General features: G+C 39.5%; 2 protein-coding genes and 1 long non-coding RNA gene across 5 annotated transcripts in view; 1 reads left to right on the top strand and 2 right to left on the bottom strand.

The window, feature by feature from the left end:
- LOC132991149 (uncharacterized) overlaps positions 1–212 on the top strand; it is a 1,355-nt gene extending 1,143 nt beyond the window's left edge. Inside the window, exon 2 of the long non-coding RNA XR_009676152.1 lies at positions 1–212. This exon is cut by the window's left edge and continues 683 nt beyond it. This is a non-coding gene — a long non-coding RNA (uncharacterized LOC132991149).
- Positions 1–3,975, bottom strand: part of LOC132991081 (major histocompatibility complex class I-related gene protein-like) — a 14,146-nt gene extending 10,171 nt beyond the window's left edge. For 2 of the 3 annotated variants that reach the window (XM_061059685.1, XM_061059686.1), the window contains exons 1-3: positions 3,849–3,975; positions 1,343–1,434; positions 17–283 (exon numbers count right to left, since the gene is read on the bottom strand). In XM_061059685.1, coding sequence (XP_060915668.1) covers positions 17–283; positions 1,343–1,434; positions 3,849–3,961 — 472 coding nt within the window. In that variant the 5' untranslated portion in view covers positions 3,962–3,975. Of the gene's footprint in view, positions 1–16; positions 284–1,342; positions 1,514–3,848 lie in introns of those variants that run through there. The other variant, XM_061059687.1, reaches the window with a different exon arrangement.
- Positions 3,976–13,590: 9,615 nt separating this feature from the next.
- The window catches only part of LOC132991487 (major histocompatibility complex class I-related gene protein-like), a 12,085-nt gene continuing 10,675 nt past the window's right edge, over positions 13,591–15,000 (bottom strand). Inside the window, exons 6-7 of the mRNA XM_061060274.1 lie at positions 14,049–14,138; positions 13,591–13,855 (exon numbers count right to left, since the gene is read on the bottom strand). Coding sequence (XP_060916257.1) covers positions 14,071–14,138 — 68 coding nt within the window. The 3' untranslated portion in view covers positions 13,591–13,855; positions 14,049–14,070. The remainder of the gene's footprint in view (positions 13,856–14,048; positions 14,139–15,000) is intronic.

Below are 15,000 nucleotides of genomic sequence, written 5' to 3'. Positions count from 1 at the left end.
TGAATCATAAACAAACCTCCAGTTTGGTTGAAGCGTCGCTTTAAAGTGTCAAGGTTGCCTTTGAAGAGCTGCTGGTGAAACACAGCTCTCTCAGTCTGCCACTCCCAGTAGTCAGCTTTGTCTTCTGTGACTCTGTTCATCCAGTCCTGTTTGGGTTCTGTTCTCTTGGTGTTACTGTCGTAGTATTCTGTCTGAATATCATCAACCATCCCAACAGCCACAAACTCTGGGAAGTTTGTGACTTCAGAAGACGCCGTGAAGAAATACTTCAGAGAGTGCATCTCTGTAAGGACAAAATGTTTTCATCAGTTTAATCTGAAACTTTTTACATCATTGAACAAAAGTTATTATCCAGCACACAGAATCAAAAAACACTTCCAGTACATTCAACCAAACCTGATCATCTCTCTGCAGTCATTAAATACTCAAATTAATTTAGAGATGAAAAGAAAAAGTTCTCCTGGAACTCTTATTCTGATATTTCTGATTCAAGTGTTAGAAAATGTTTTTATACTGAAATTATTTATTCAACAAGTCAAATATTCAAGTGATGCAGTCATGCCCCTGACTTTCACTGACAGATATGTTTCATTAAGTGGATTTTTTATTGACTTCTTGACATCTCATGACTAGTCCTCACGTAGGCGGGTTTTATTATTTGAGTATTGAAAGGACAGTGTCGGAGGACAGCAACAAAGAAAAACTATTGAACAGTATATGGAGCACAGTTTAAGAAGCTGTGTAGACTGAGTGGAGCTGCACAATCAGCCAGCGGAGAAAAACTCAATTAGAAAAAACTAAACTAAAGAACTTAAACTAAATGACAGATCATTTCTGAAGATATTTGTTTTCTATAGAACAACGTGAAGTCATGGAGTCTGTGGCCAGCGATGAATGCCAAGTGTCACCTGCATACCAAAAACTGGAAGTATTATTCCTGCAGTGTGGTGGAAATGACGGTTAAACTGTGTGACAGATATATTTTGAGTAAAAATTCCTATTTACACACAAAATACTAACATGTTTTTTCATTGTTTAAGTGTTACTTAACACAAGTACATCAACATTGATATTACTAATCACGATTTATAACTACATTTTCATTGTTGAACCTGTGAAGTTCGGGTGTGGGACAAGGGCAAAACAGTGATATTGAAGCATATAAAGATGTTGAAAAGTAAGTAAAATACATATTGGAGAGAAGGTAAAAACATTTAAGACAGTTTTATTGTTTATTTATCAAAGAGAATGTGAAAGTGTTTGTAGTCAAAGAACCATCCTTATAAAGACATGCGACATTTCCCTCTTTCCATTAAATCGTCTTCAATGAATCTGAACTCACCTGCCGTCGTGTCGTGGAGGAATAATCCCACGAGAGACACAAACACCAGAGTCTTCATTGTGACCTGTGAAGTCTTCAGCTTCGTCCAACTTCAAACATTTATATTTTTCATCAACTTCTTGAGAATCTGCGTGTTTCGAGCTCTGAGGGTGAAATGAGGTGAGGAGAAAAAAGATCGCTGTCTCGGCCAATAGGAATTCAGCCTGAGCATCGACATCACCAGTGTAAGAGGCGTGTGTATGTGAAGGAATAAATCAGTCCAAACAGGTTCTGGAGCTTCCTCATAACTTTAGTCAGCTTCTCCGACGCACGGTACATTCCCCAACAGGGATTGGCAACTTCAATGATAGGGAGGGCCACAAAAATGTTATCCTCATACCAGAGGGCCAAATGTCAGCGTGCACTTCTACCAGTAGGATACTATAACCCCATATCTTAATTACCCAGCTATAGCTACTAATTTAATGAAAAGAACAAATAGATATAATGGCAATCAGAGTTTATTATGCCAAATTTCTATTTTTCAACATTCTTTCCAGATTAATTGTCTCTTAGCAGGAAAACACAAGGCTTGTTTTCAAGCTAACATTTCTTTTTACAACATTTCTATTCATCCATATTTAAATGCATTTAATAATGCTTCTACTCCTTTAACATCTCCATTTTTCATATTTAAATGCATTTAGTGATGCTTCTACTCATTTAATGAGCTTAACACAAAGAAAATGAACATCCACATTTTTGTTTTTATTTATTTATTGCACAAAAAAAAACATAAACATAATAGATCAATGGAAAAACAGACAGTACATAATGATTAGTTAATTAACAAATTATACATTTTGAAAGAAATGTGCTGGAGGAGCCAAATAAACCCAGAGGGGCTCGTCGAGTGGCCCTCCTAAAGAGAAACACAGAGACATATTATTAATGTAGTCCAAGAAAAATAATAAAGCTAACAAGAACACATACTCAATAAGGTGTAAAAGAAAGCAAAACAAGAAAGAGACAAATTAAAGAAGAGGGGAAAAAGGAAAATAAGCTCTTATGGCAGAGAAAGATTATGATGGTGCGTTGGTTAATTGGCCAAGCAGGAAATGAATGTTTTTTTTTTTTTAATAAGTTGAAGCTGGTGCTGTTTCTAATATGATTGGGTAACTTGTTCCAACAATGAGGTCCTCTGAATCTGATAGAGAATTGAGAAAACGATGTCCTGATAAATGCAGAATGAAGTAAGTTGGCTGACCTTGTGTTGTAATGATGGATTTGAGAATTGAATTGAAATATATCTTGAAAACAGACGGGGAGTAAGTTGTTGACTGATTGGAAAACAAAAATACATAACTGAAACTGGTTTAGGTGGAAGATGGGGAGAATTCGTAGGGACTGGAACAAAGGAGTAGAGCTGCTAAATCTGTTGGAGAAAGTGATCATTTTGATGAACTGTTTTTGCAGAGAAAAAATGCAGTTGAGGTTGCTTTTAAAGGTGCTAGCCCAAAAAATGTTACAGTATGAGATGTATGGATAGGTTACCCGTTCTAAGATATTATTGGCAATATATACATTGGGAAAAGTAAATTTGGTCTGTAGGTTTCTGGGTATAAATAACATGTATGAGCTTTTTTTTGTATTGAGTGATAATTTGTTTGCCTTAAACCAGGTGTCAACTTTACTTAATTCACTGTTCATTTCGGACACCAATCTTTGCCCATCACTACCAGATAGAAAAATATTGGAATCATCAGCAAACAAGATGAAAAATGCTTTCTTTGAGATCAAATACAAATCATTAATATAAATAAGAAAGAGTAAAGGACCAAGGATCGACCCTTGTGGCACCCCACAAGAAATTAAACTGTAATCAGATTAAATATTATTCCAGGTTACAAATTGCTTTCTTACTGACAAGTAACTTATGAATAACAGATCTCTACCACTTAAACCATAATGAGAAAGTTTCTGCATTAGAATATCATGGTTGACTGTATCAAATGCTTTTGATAAGTCAATGAACACACCGAGAGTGATTTCCTTATTGTCAAGAGATTTAGTAATGTTGTCAAAGAGTTGGGTCAGGGCCATCGAAGTTGAATGTTTTTCTCTGAATCCATACTGATGTGTATAAAGAATATTATTGTCATTCAAATATTTAAACATGCGGATGTAGACTAGTTTTTCCAGAACTTTAGAAAAGCATGGAAGGATAGATATCGGTCTGTAATTGGAAAATAGGGATGGATCATCTGCTTTGAAGAGGGGAATGACTTTAGCCCATTTTAATTGATCGGGAAATACACCAGTTTCAAGAGAAAGATTAAAACTATGAAGGATTGGTTTGGTTATGTATGGAATGCATTTTTTAAAGATTGAAGATTTCAGCTCATCATGACCTGGAGCAGTTGATTTGAGTTTGTTAACGACATCCACAAGCTCAGACTCACTGATGGGAGATAATACAAAGGAAGAGGAGGGTCTCTTAATACCAGAGATAGATTTATGTTTCTCATCAACTTCTTGAGAATCTGCGTGCTTCGAGCTCTGAGGGTGAAATGAGGTGAGGAGAAAAAAGATCGCTGACTTCAACCTCTGTCTCAGCCAATAGGAATTCAGCCTGAGCATCGACGTCACTAGTAACTAGGTCACATTGACTCAGACAGGTTGTGAACGAAAGTGAAAGTTAACTCCGCTTGTTTCAGCCCATGACAGAGCATTGGGAGACACGCAGGACTTTATTTATTTATCACAGTAGTGTTAAACCTTCAGATGATCAGATTATTTTTATATATTTTGTTGGTTAATGTGAAGTTTTAAGAACAAGTGTATACATTTGTGAGAGTTTAAAGGTCAGATACAGGGATAATCTGGAGTTTGTAGGGATGTAGTTGAGTCTTGTTGTGCTTTTGTTCTGTATGGCTGCTCTGGGATTTAATAAAAAGTCCTAATCCAGATATAAATATAGTTTAATATAAGTTATAGTGAGTAAATGTGGTGAGGTGCTCTCCTGTCCTGCAGTAACTCAATGTGGTCTGTGATTATCAGATATTTAAATACACGTGTGCACAATCATAACATTCAATAATGTTATTAAATCAGATGAAGGAGGACGTCTTATACCTTTTTGAAGTTCTTATCATTTTCTTCTTTTATCACTTTCTGCATGTGTTGTGTATAACTCTTCAGTAGAGGTCTACACACAGGTCTTAGCACAGATTAGGCCGACTGTCAGGACAATCACTGACACACAAAAGATGGTTTGAATGAAATAACATCAGATCACACTTTACAGATCCAGCTTTATCTGACAGGTTAAATGATCCTGAACTGGTTTGGAGCTTTGTACGCTGAAAACTGCTGGAACAAGAGAAATGTGACACCTTTGTTGATGTTTGAACACCTGATGCTGTGTTTCATTTTGCTCTGCTTTTAGTGCTGAGTAAACTCTGCTTCAATCCTCACTCATGGTTTGAGAAGATCTTTATTTAAAGTGATGCAACTTAAGGTTTTAAGATATATCACTATACCACACAAACAAAGCTTTATAAGAGTTCTTTTATCTAAATACAACTTTTATATTTTTGTCTTCATAAAGATTTGAACTCTTTCTGACAGAAGCTCGTCATTCCGGGCATCCTTCTACAGAAACACCCTGACTGCCAACACAAACACATTCAGGCTATGCGACGGAAACTTTTGATCCCAATGAAAGTCTCCCACCATCTCTGGAAAGAACAAGCTCCCCCTGCTGGACCACAGCGTCAACTGCACCCACTAACCATCCCTGTAATATCTAACACAAAGAAAGAAAAACACTAGCTCAGCCCTCAAAACAGCAAACCTCTGGAACCTAAAGCCAGTTGACTATGCCCCTCTAATCACCTCCACCATCCCAGATACTCTTATTAAGTTGGCACTGCTAAATGCAAGATCCCTGTCAAACAAGACCTTCATCCTGAATGACTATATCTCTACTGCTCAGTTGGACTTTCTCCTCCTTACTGAGACCTGTCTGAAACCTGGCGACCAGTCTCAGCTACTGGAACTATGTCCTCCAACCTATGACTATTTTAGCACCCCAAGAACCACAGGCCGAGGTGGGGGTCTCGCTGTCGCTTTTAGAAATACATTTAAATGTTGCCAAATTGCTTTTAAGCCTGTGTCATCATTTGAGACACTTCTGTTTGTAATCTGCTGCCCAGAGCCAGTACTATGTGTGACTTTGTACCGCACCCCTCGACCAAACCCTGTTTTTCTACCTGAATTCTCTGATTTTATGTGTTTTATTGTCCTTAACTTCGATAAAGTCATTATAGCTGGTGATTTCAACATCCATGTTGACGACTCCTCAAACAGACTTGCTACAGAATTTCTAAATGTCACACAGTCTTACAACCTTCTTCAACATGTGTCTGGGCCGACTCACAAGCACGTCCACACCCTGGACCTAGTTTTTACTCTGGGTGTAAAAGTAAACTCCTGTACCCATGTGGTTGCAGCTTTTTCTGACCACTGCCCCATCTTATTTGAAGCCCCCTTACCCTGCAAACCGGCTTCTCCCTCTGCTCCAAGCCACCCCTTCCGCCCAATTAACCCTACCTCTATCACCAACTTCTGCAACACCTTTTCCACATCGCAAGTTATCCGCTCTCTGCAGCTTCCCTCTGACCATCTGAATCCAGATGAAATGCTGTCATTATTTAATTCCACCTGCACAAATATCCTAAACTCAGTTGCTCCTTTTAAGACCAGGAAAGGAAAAGCAAAATATCAGCCCTGGCTAAATGACACCACCCGCTCCCTCCGGCAAAGCTGCAGAAAAGCAGAAAGAAAATGGAAAACAGACAAACTCCAAGTGTCGTATGAACTGGTAAAAAACTGCCTTGCCCAATACCAAGACTCTGTCAAAGCAGCAAGGACAACATACTTCTCCGATCTCATATCACAAAACTCCAACAGACCCAAGGTTCTTTTTAAAACCATAAACTTACTGACAAATCCCTCTGACCAGACCTCTCAAGCCTCCTCCACATTAACCTGCAATAATATTTTAGAATTTTTTGTGGAAAAAACAATGATATAAAAAAAGGAATTTCACCATCTTCTGCATCACATCCTGACCCTCCCTCAGCTGTGCAGGTTTTTAATCAATTTGATCCAATATCTCTCTCCTCTCTGCGAGAAATAATCCTTCACTTGAAGCCCACAACGTGCCCGTCCGATTGTATTCCCCCTCGCCTACTGAAAGAAACATTTAGCACTATTGGCCCCAGCATCCTCTCCATCATCAACAACTGCCTCTCCACAGGATGCTTCCCAACCGACTTTAAACATGCGATGGTTCAGCCTCTTCTGAAAAAACCTAGATCCTAACATTTTATCAAATTTTAGACCAATCTCCAAACTCCCATTTCTATCCAAAATCCTGGAAAAGGTCATCTACAAACAAATCAACCCATTCTGAAGCAATAACCAAGTATTCAAAGCACTCCAATCTGGTTTTAGAGAAAACCATAGCACTGAAACAGCTCTTTTAAAAGTTCTTAATGATTTGTTTTTAGCAGTAGATAACGGGGACAGTGCAATTGTAATACTTTTAGATCTTAGCGCCGCATTTGACACGGTTGACCACAGCCTACTAATCACCAGATTAAAGGACCGGGTTGGGATCCAGGGGCAAGCCCTAAATATGTTCAAATCCTACCTGGAAAACAGAAGGTTCAAAGTATGCCTTAGAAATACCGTCTCCCCCTCGGCCAACCTCACCTGTGGGGTACCTCAGGGCTCAGTCCTATCGCCTCTTTTATTTTCCTTATACATGCTGCCCTTATAAGGAAACACGGTCTATCCTTCCACTGCTTTGCGGATGACACACAATTATATCTCCCGCTCAAAAACACTAATCCACACTCCCTGCAACCACTACTCAACTGCTTCAAAGAAATCAAAGACTGGATGGCACTAAACTTCTTAAAACTAAATGAACAAAAAACCGAGGTACTTCTGTTCGGCCCCCCGGAGTCCACCAACTTGATCTGTAAAAAACTTTGCCCACTGTCCTCTTTTGTGAAACCATGTGTAAAAAATCTTGGCGTAACCTTTGATTCAACCCTTAAATTCAACACACAAATCAACTCAGTTGTTAAAGGCTGCTTTTTCCAACTCCGGTCCTGAACTAAAGTAAAACCTTTTTTATCCTTCCAAGATTCAGAAAAGCTTATTCATGCTTTTATTACGTCCCGCCTTGACTACTGCAACTCCCTCTATATGGGAGTCAGTCAGTCCTCCCTCTCACAGCTACAGTACATCCAGAACGCTGCTGCAAGATTTTTAACAGGTACACGCAAGCAAGAGCACATCACCCCTGTACTCGCCTCCCTTCACTGGCTCCCTGTAGATCTTAGAGTTAAAATTCTATTACTTGTTTTTAAGTCACTGCATGGTCTAGCCCCCCCGTATCTAACAGAACTTGTAACCCCCTACACCCCATCACGCCCACTTAGGTCCTCTGAACAGTCGCTCCTTGTAGTCCCTCGAGCTCAACGAAAACTCAGAGGTGACCGTGCCTTCTCAGTGGCTGGCCCCCGTCTGTGGAATCAACTGCCTCCCTCCATCAGACAAATCAACTCTTTAAATCCATTCAAATCAAAACTCAAAACTCACCTCTTTTCCCTGGCATTTAAAACAAGTTGAAACAGACCCCATATATTGAGCTTAGGTATGTATCTGTATGTATGCATGTGCATGTAGGTATGAGTGTATGTGTTTGTGATATGTATGTATACTACATGTATATATGTGCATATATATGTATTTGTGTGTGTGTATTATGTTTATATATGTATGTATGTGCATATGTATAGATTAATGTTTTTATTTTTATTTCTTGCTTTTACACGTTGCTATACAAATAAACTTGATTTGATTTGATTCTCACTGCTGATCAACACCTGAGTTTATTGCAGACTGTATATAAGAAGTGAACGTAACCTCTGCATTTCAAAAGTGAAGCCAATCACGGGAGTAACTTAAACCTGCATTCTTTCTAATGACCAGCAGGGGGCGACTCCACTGGTGGCAAACAGAGAACTGGACTGTATGGAAGCAGTTAATAATGAACGAGCTCTGAGACAGAGAAAAGTTAAGATGACTAAGGACCCATGACTGACTGATTGTCTTTTCTTTATTTCATCTGAGGTAAGGTCGTTTGGGTTTTTCATTCAGATGATTTGTCTTTTATTGTTACGTTCAACGGGATGAGGGGAGAAACAATAAAATAAAACCAAGGAGGAATTAAGTGTGAGAATAAGATATGACTCGGTACAGACTGGACCATCTTCTCAGATTCCACCATCAGATCATTTGGGAGCTGACTGTGCCCCGGGAAGATCACATGGAGGAGGCTTACGAGAGGAAGCTGGCCAAATACCGGGAGCTGGTGGAGCAGTGTAGAGAGGGCGAGGCTGGCGGGCTCTTTGTGAGCCGATTGAAGTGGGCTGTCGGGGGTTTGCTGGGCGCTCTATCTGCAAAGCTCTGGCAGGTCTTGGTGTAACAGGAACTGTGAAGAGTAGGGCCACCCGATGGCTTTGGATAAAGAGGGCGAGCCCGTCGATTGCTGCTGCTGGGATGCAATGCTGGACTTGATCAACCCTGGATGGGTCACCTGGGGGGAGGGGGTCTGATGTTGAAAGACCTGAAACCCCAAATGACCTCAGGAACGTCACTAATGATGCATCCCAGCTCATCCTAGAGATGTATCTTGCAAATTAATGTGAGGAAAAATAAGTGAGCAATAGATGATATGTGAGGCCTTGAAACTTAACATATCTCTAGATTTCAATACTGCTCAGTAAAACAGGAAATAAATCAGATCTTTAAATGTAATCTTTCCTTTGGTCCACAACACCTACTTATGGGAAGGGTTAGGGAAAACTAGATCAACACAAGAGCAAATCTTATCTAGGTTTCCCAACTGATCACTGCAGTCTATCCTGGAAGCTAGGAGAGGGGATTCACATCTCAAGCCCTCAGAGGAAGGGAGGAACTCACACCTCTCAGACCGCTGGCTATGCAACAATTATGAGGTTACACTCTCAACTGGAAAAATGGCTAAACTGTTGTCTCAAACAACAAAGAGCACACAAAAATTAAAACAACTCATCTCACCAAAACACAACAACACAACAAAAACACAACTTGATGTCTGCTTTGCTTGAAATGAGAATGTTCAAAACAAATACATTTCTTTAGAAAAATTACTTCAGGATAAAACTCTGGATTAAAGCAAGAAACTTTTTGCCCTGGCTGCATCATTACGTTCAACAACATACGACAAACTAAGCCACAGCTTGCTGTCTGCTTTGAATGAACAACAAGCAAGAAAAGTAAATCTCCAAAAGAAAATATAATTTTTCCTCAAGAAAAATCTCTTTTAGGATTAAAAATTCAGATTACTGTGCATTTACAGGGCAATAAAGCTGGTTTATTGAAGGCCTCACACGGGGCACCATTTGTTGGGGTTTTACCAAGTCAACTTTGGTTATATTCTTTAATTTTATATTAAATTATTAATAATATAAATAACAATATCATTAAACTATGTTTAATCAACTCGAGGGGCACCACCCTGTAATCAGGGAAATATAACCAAAATATCACTCAAATCAGTCTCAAATTAGTTACTTCATTACTAATATTATTAATAATGAATAACTATATTTAATAAATTGAAGGCGTGAAATCCGTACACAAAGCCCTCACACACAGCTTATATCACACTGCAAATACACCAGTAATCACAAACAACTGCTCTCTTAAATTATAACAGAATTTATTTAAACAAAGCAACATCAATCCAAAATCAATGAACTTAATCAAATAAATAACTATTACAAACTAATCTAAGCAAACAAACATTATCAAGCAAGGCTTGTGGAAGAGGTGTAAAAGTGTAGTTGTGTGTGTGTGTGTGTGTGTGTGTGTGTGTGTGTGTGTGTGTTTGTGTGTGTGTGTGTGTGTGTGTGTGTGTGTGTGTGTGTGTGTGGGTGAGAGAGACAGAAAGCAAGATTGTGGAGAGAGACAATGCACCATGTGGCTTCGTCACGGACAAAATGGTGGACAACAAAGGAAGCCGTGTGGCTACCTTTTGAAATAGTTTGAGCTCTCTGAGCTGAGTTCAGTAACTGTTACTTTAACACCAGAAAGCCAGTGGCCGGACTTTGATTCAACGGCGGGTACACTGGTCTTTCTGATTGTGAAAGCCGTTGACTGAAGGTAAACTAGCATAGCATTACATACATAGGTGAACACAACAGTTCATCACAATAAAACAAATGCAGCAGCTCACAACAGATAATAAACAGAATGTGATGTCGTGTAAACAATGATGCATAATTATCAGTGGTTATAAAAGAAACATAACTATTTCTGAAACTATTTCTGCCCAGATCAAAGCTCTTACTTGGGGTAACTCCTGGTGATCGTTGCAAAGCTGGTTAGATCGTCACTCTGTTGAATGTTGAATCATCAGATTCAGGCAGGGTTCCTTCGTGGCAGATGTAGGAGGAGGAAAGCGGGATTCAGATCTTCGACCAGAGCGCTGCTCTAGGGTCTTCTGGTTGCAGGAGCCGAGTTCTTCATGTGTCCTTGTGGATTCAGGAATCAGTGGGCTTCCTTCAGCACTCCAGTCCAGTTGCATTCAATGACGTCTTACAAAAAATCAAAGGAAAGAAACTCTTTGAACCTGATAGCATCTGATTGCGCCCAAAACTCCTAAAAATATGCCGTGGAAGTAGTCAGCTGAATCCTCTGATGCTTGAATTCAGCATGTGAAAAGCTACTGAGACTGAACAATTTCAGCTCTGGAGTTTAATCTATGTAAGCCAAGATGAGGAAAGGGTTTGTCTCAAATGCTGGAGTCCATCTTGTTGGAGAGTGTGTCCTCTGGTGTCGGCAGACAACACTTGAAGAGACAGAGCAATGCCTGGGGATTGCTTTTAAAGACTGGAACTGCCTGTGGGTTTACCTCAGGCCTCCTCCAATGAGGATAGAGAATTCAGACACCCCCCACCCCCCACTTTTCACACCTATTTGTTAGTTGCTGTTGGGGGGTGCTGGGCTAAGACTCCTTTGTTTAGTTCACTCCAAAATAACTCTAGTCAGGCTTGAGAACTGTGATACAGGCCTGAGTCCTTTGTCCAGCACACATGGCTGAGGCCCAACATAAACGTACACACACGTACACAAAATAAAAACGTAGTATATCTCTAGATTTATCCAGACTTGCTTCTGACTCTGACGTTGATCCTTTAATGACGTCAGTAATGTAAGTTAGTTTCTGCCCTTTGTTTTATTTGAGCGGCTGTGGCTCAGTGGTAGAGTCGGTTGTGTCCTAACGGGAAGGTCAGGGGTTTAATCCCCAGCTCCTGCAGCTACATGTGCGATGTGTCCTTGGGTAAGACACTTAACCCCAAGTTGCTCCCACTGCTTCATCGGTGGGGTATGAATGTGATCAGTTACTTGTGATGGACTCTTTACTCAGCAGCCTCTACCATCAGTGTGTGAATGTGTAGGTGTGACACGTGTTGCAAAAGCCCTCTGAGTCGTCAGAAGACTAGAAAAGAAATATACAAGCTCAAGTCCATTTACCATTTATCCTGAAGTTCATGTGGCAGCGTAATGATTTCCCTTTATTTATTGAACAGTGATCATCCGTCCATCCATCCACCTTGTGCTCGTAGCCAATAAAGGGTTAAATGGTTCTTGGATCCATGTGTTTGAATGTTCACGCCAGCTAGAGGTTCACTGGTTCAGCATTTTAAAGACATTCACTCACTCATTACTTTTAGTGATCGTTTTTTACGACTTCTTTGATCGAACGTCTCCTCCACAAACTCTGAATTATTAATCAGTCGTCTTAAAATCGTCTACAAAAGGTCGGAGAAATACACGGATTGAAAACAAGCTGGTGAGTATGGAAACAATCAAAACACCAAACATGACAGGAACCTAAAACATGTTCACACAACCACACAGGGTTAGAAACAAACACACACCTGAATTCTGATTCTCTGCACCTGTTCAGCAATAATAACCAAACTTAGCACACATCAAACTGGCTCCAACAAATGTTTTTATATCATCACAATGTAGATGTTACTGAACTGAGCTGCTAATTTAAATATCTTTGTTCAGACGTTTCAGAACATGTGACTAATCCGCCTATAAGATCAACAAAGTAAAGATCATAACGTTTATTGTATTCAAACTAAATGTTCCCACAATGGTAGCTACAGCTGTGTAAGTGTTTCCATGAATGTTGAAGTGAAGAAACACACAGACATTTGGAGTATGAGGGACTTTATTGACCAGATCATTTACAGTACAAAGGTATGAAACAGCAGCTCAACACCACTAGTTAACTTAACCCAACACAGGAAGTGATTCTGAGAATTCATTTTCCACTTCTATTCACAAAACTCAAAGAGAAAACATCCCTCGTTCCTGAACACGAGCAGGAATTATATACAAGATTTCAACTGGATAGCTGAGAAGCTTCAAACCTCCCACAAACATTTTAGGATCTCTGATCAAAATAAAACACAATAATTAGAGCTGTCAGCATTAACGAGTTCGTAACGATTAATCTCATGTTATTTTGTCCCTTCAGGCTCTCCGTAGATAGTGGTCCTCAGTGTCACCCTGTAGTCTCAGTGATGTAAAAGAAGGACACTGCTGCATCATTGAATGTCTCGTTTCACTTTAACAAACTCTCAGACAGTAATATCCACCTTATGACATCCCACATTGACCTTATGACATCACACATTGACCTTATGACATCACACATTGACCTTCATGTCCTAACCTTCCATCTACAGGAAGCTCCTTACTCTATTTCAAAATAAAAGCAGGGCTAAATTCAAACAGCAGGTAAAGTACTCTCAGCTTAAGACAGTACAAAACTTCAAAATAAAAGCCCAACAATTTATTTCAAACATGCAAATTAAAAATGTGATTAATCATGATTAACTATTTAAATTTAGAAATTAATCGTGATTAAAAATTGTCATCGTTTGACATCTCTAATAAAAATGTTTCAAAATAAATCAAAAGAGGGATATTATAAAAAAATAACATTCTCATTATCCGTTAAAAAAACTCAAAGACAAGAATTATTATTTGCTTTGGTTTGTTAATAATAAAAACAAAATGTATATAAAATGTACAAGCAGACTATTTACACAACTGGAAGATGAATCTTGAACTGATGATTTTATTTCACGTGTGTGACCATAGGGAGGCCTTTTAAAGATGTGGAAGGAACCAGATTGAATTATTATCTGTGTTTGGTACAAATTTAAGACAGTTCACCACTGAGATGAAACTCCATTAGTCTGTTTTTATTCTGGCTCATCTTGCAGAGAGTTACGGTGACTGCAGTGTGAGAGAGGTGGACTCCAGTAACACACACAGACGACCTTCACACTGATTGTTCCCGAGCAAAATGTTTCAAGAAACCTGCAGTGATGAAGACGGTCAAATCGAACAATCATTGAACACATCAGTGTTTGGAGAGATCAGCTCTACAAAGCTACATATTTACACTCATTTCAACCTCACACAAGTTTAACAAAGAAGCTTCTTTAACACAGCGTTTAAAGTGGCGTTTTTAACAGTGAGAATGGTCCACGTCCCGTAGAGAGAAACTCACAGGGTGCAGGGTGGTGTGTTCATCATTTAGGCTCTGGATTCAGTTTCTCAGCGAGCTCAGAGCTGTTTTCAGAAGACGTTTCACATGTAGCTGAAATACAAAAACAAAGACGGGTCGTTTTAGTTCTCACCAGAATATCATTTCTTCCCGTCTTCTAGTAACTTAACTCCAGGATTTAAACCTTCAACTGACACATGTATCTTGACTTAAGCACACAGCTCACTTTGTCTCGTGTACTAAAATTAAATAAATAAATAAAAACATCAAACAAACAATATTAAATTCATCTCTCTTTCTTAGGGGGGTTTCACACCAGGGACCCAGGCCCGGATCTAAGTCCAGATCCGAGTACACTGGACCCTAAAGTCCGGTTCATTTGATCAGTGTGAACACAAACATACCGTACTCGTACTGTACTCAGGTACCGTGCCCGAGTCCGCTTGGTCCGTGCTCAAACAAGGAAGTGGACCGCGATACACAGAACAATGTTACTAATGTTGGGACCATCGGGGGAGAGGGGAGGGGAGGATAATCCTGCTCGGGTACTGTACAAAACAATCATGCCTGATGTGAAAACGCCCTTAAAAGTCGTAAAATACGACACAGCTGGAAAACTTCCTGACTGTTTGAAACAGATTTTGATACAACAGGTATTAAAGTCTTAAAGGTGCAATATGTAGATTTGGTACTGAAAGTTGGAAGTTGGAGAAGTGAAACAATTCTCTGTTATATTTCCTGAACTGAATACACAAACTTTACTCAAAGGAAAAATGGGTCCCTGGAACTCTGTTTGGAGCTAAAAAGCTACCAGGAGAGTTACAGTCACTGTTGAAGCCCCCCACCATAGCTTCTCTCAGAGCATTTTATCTTCAAACATTGTTCCTCTGAGGACAGTTTGTGTATAGAGTTATGAACATATACCACAGAATCTGTACATTTCTTCAACTTCCAC

Source organism: Labrus mixtus, chromosome 16, assembly GCF_963584025.1.
Source record: "Labrus mixtus chromosome 16, fLabMix1.1, whole genome shotgun sequence".
Lineage (NCBI taxonomy): Eukaryota > Metazoa > Chordata > Actinopteri > Labriformes > Labridae > Labrus > Labrus mixtus.
The sequence above is the reverse complement of the archived record's forward strand: the minus strand, read 5'-3'. Positions and strand labels throughout refer to the sequence as shown.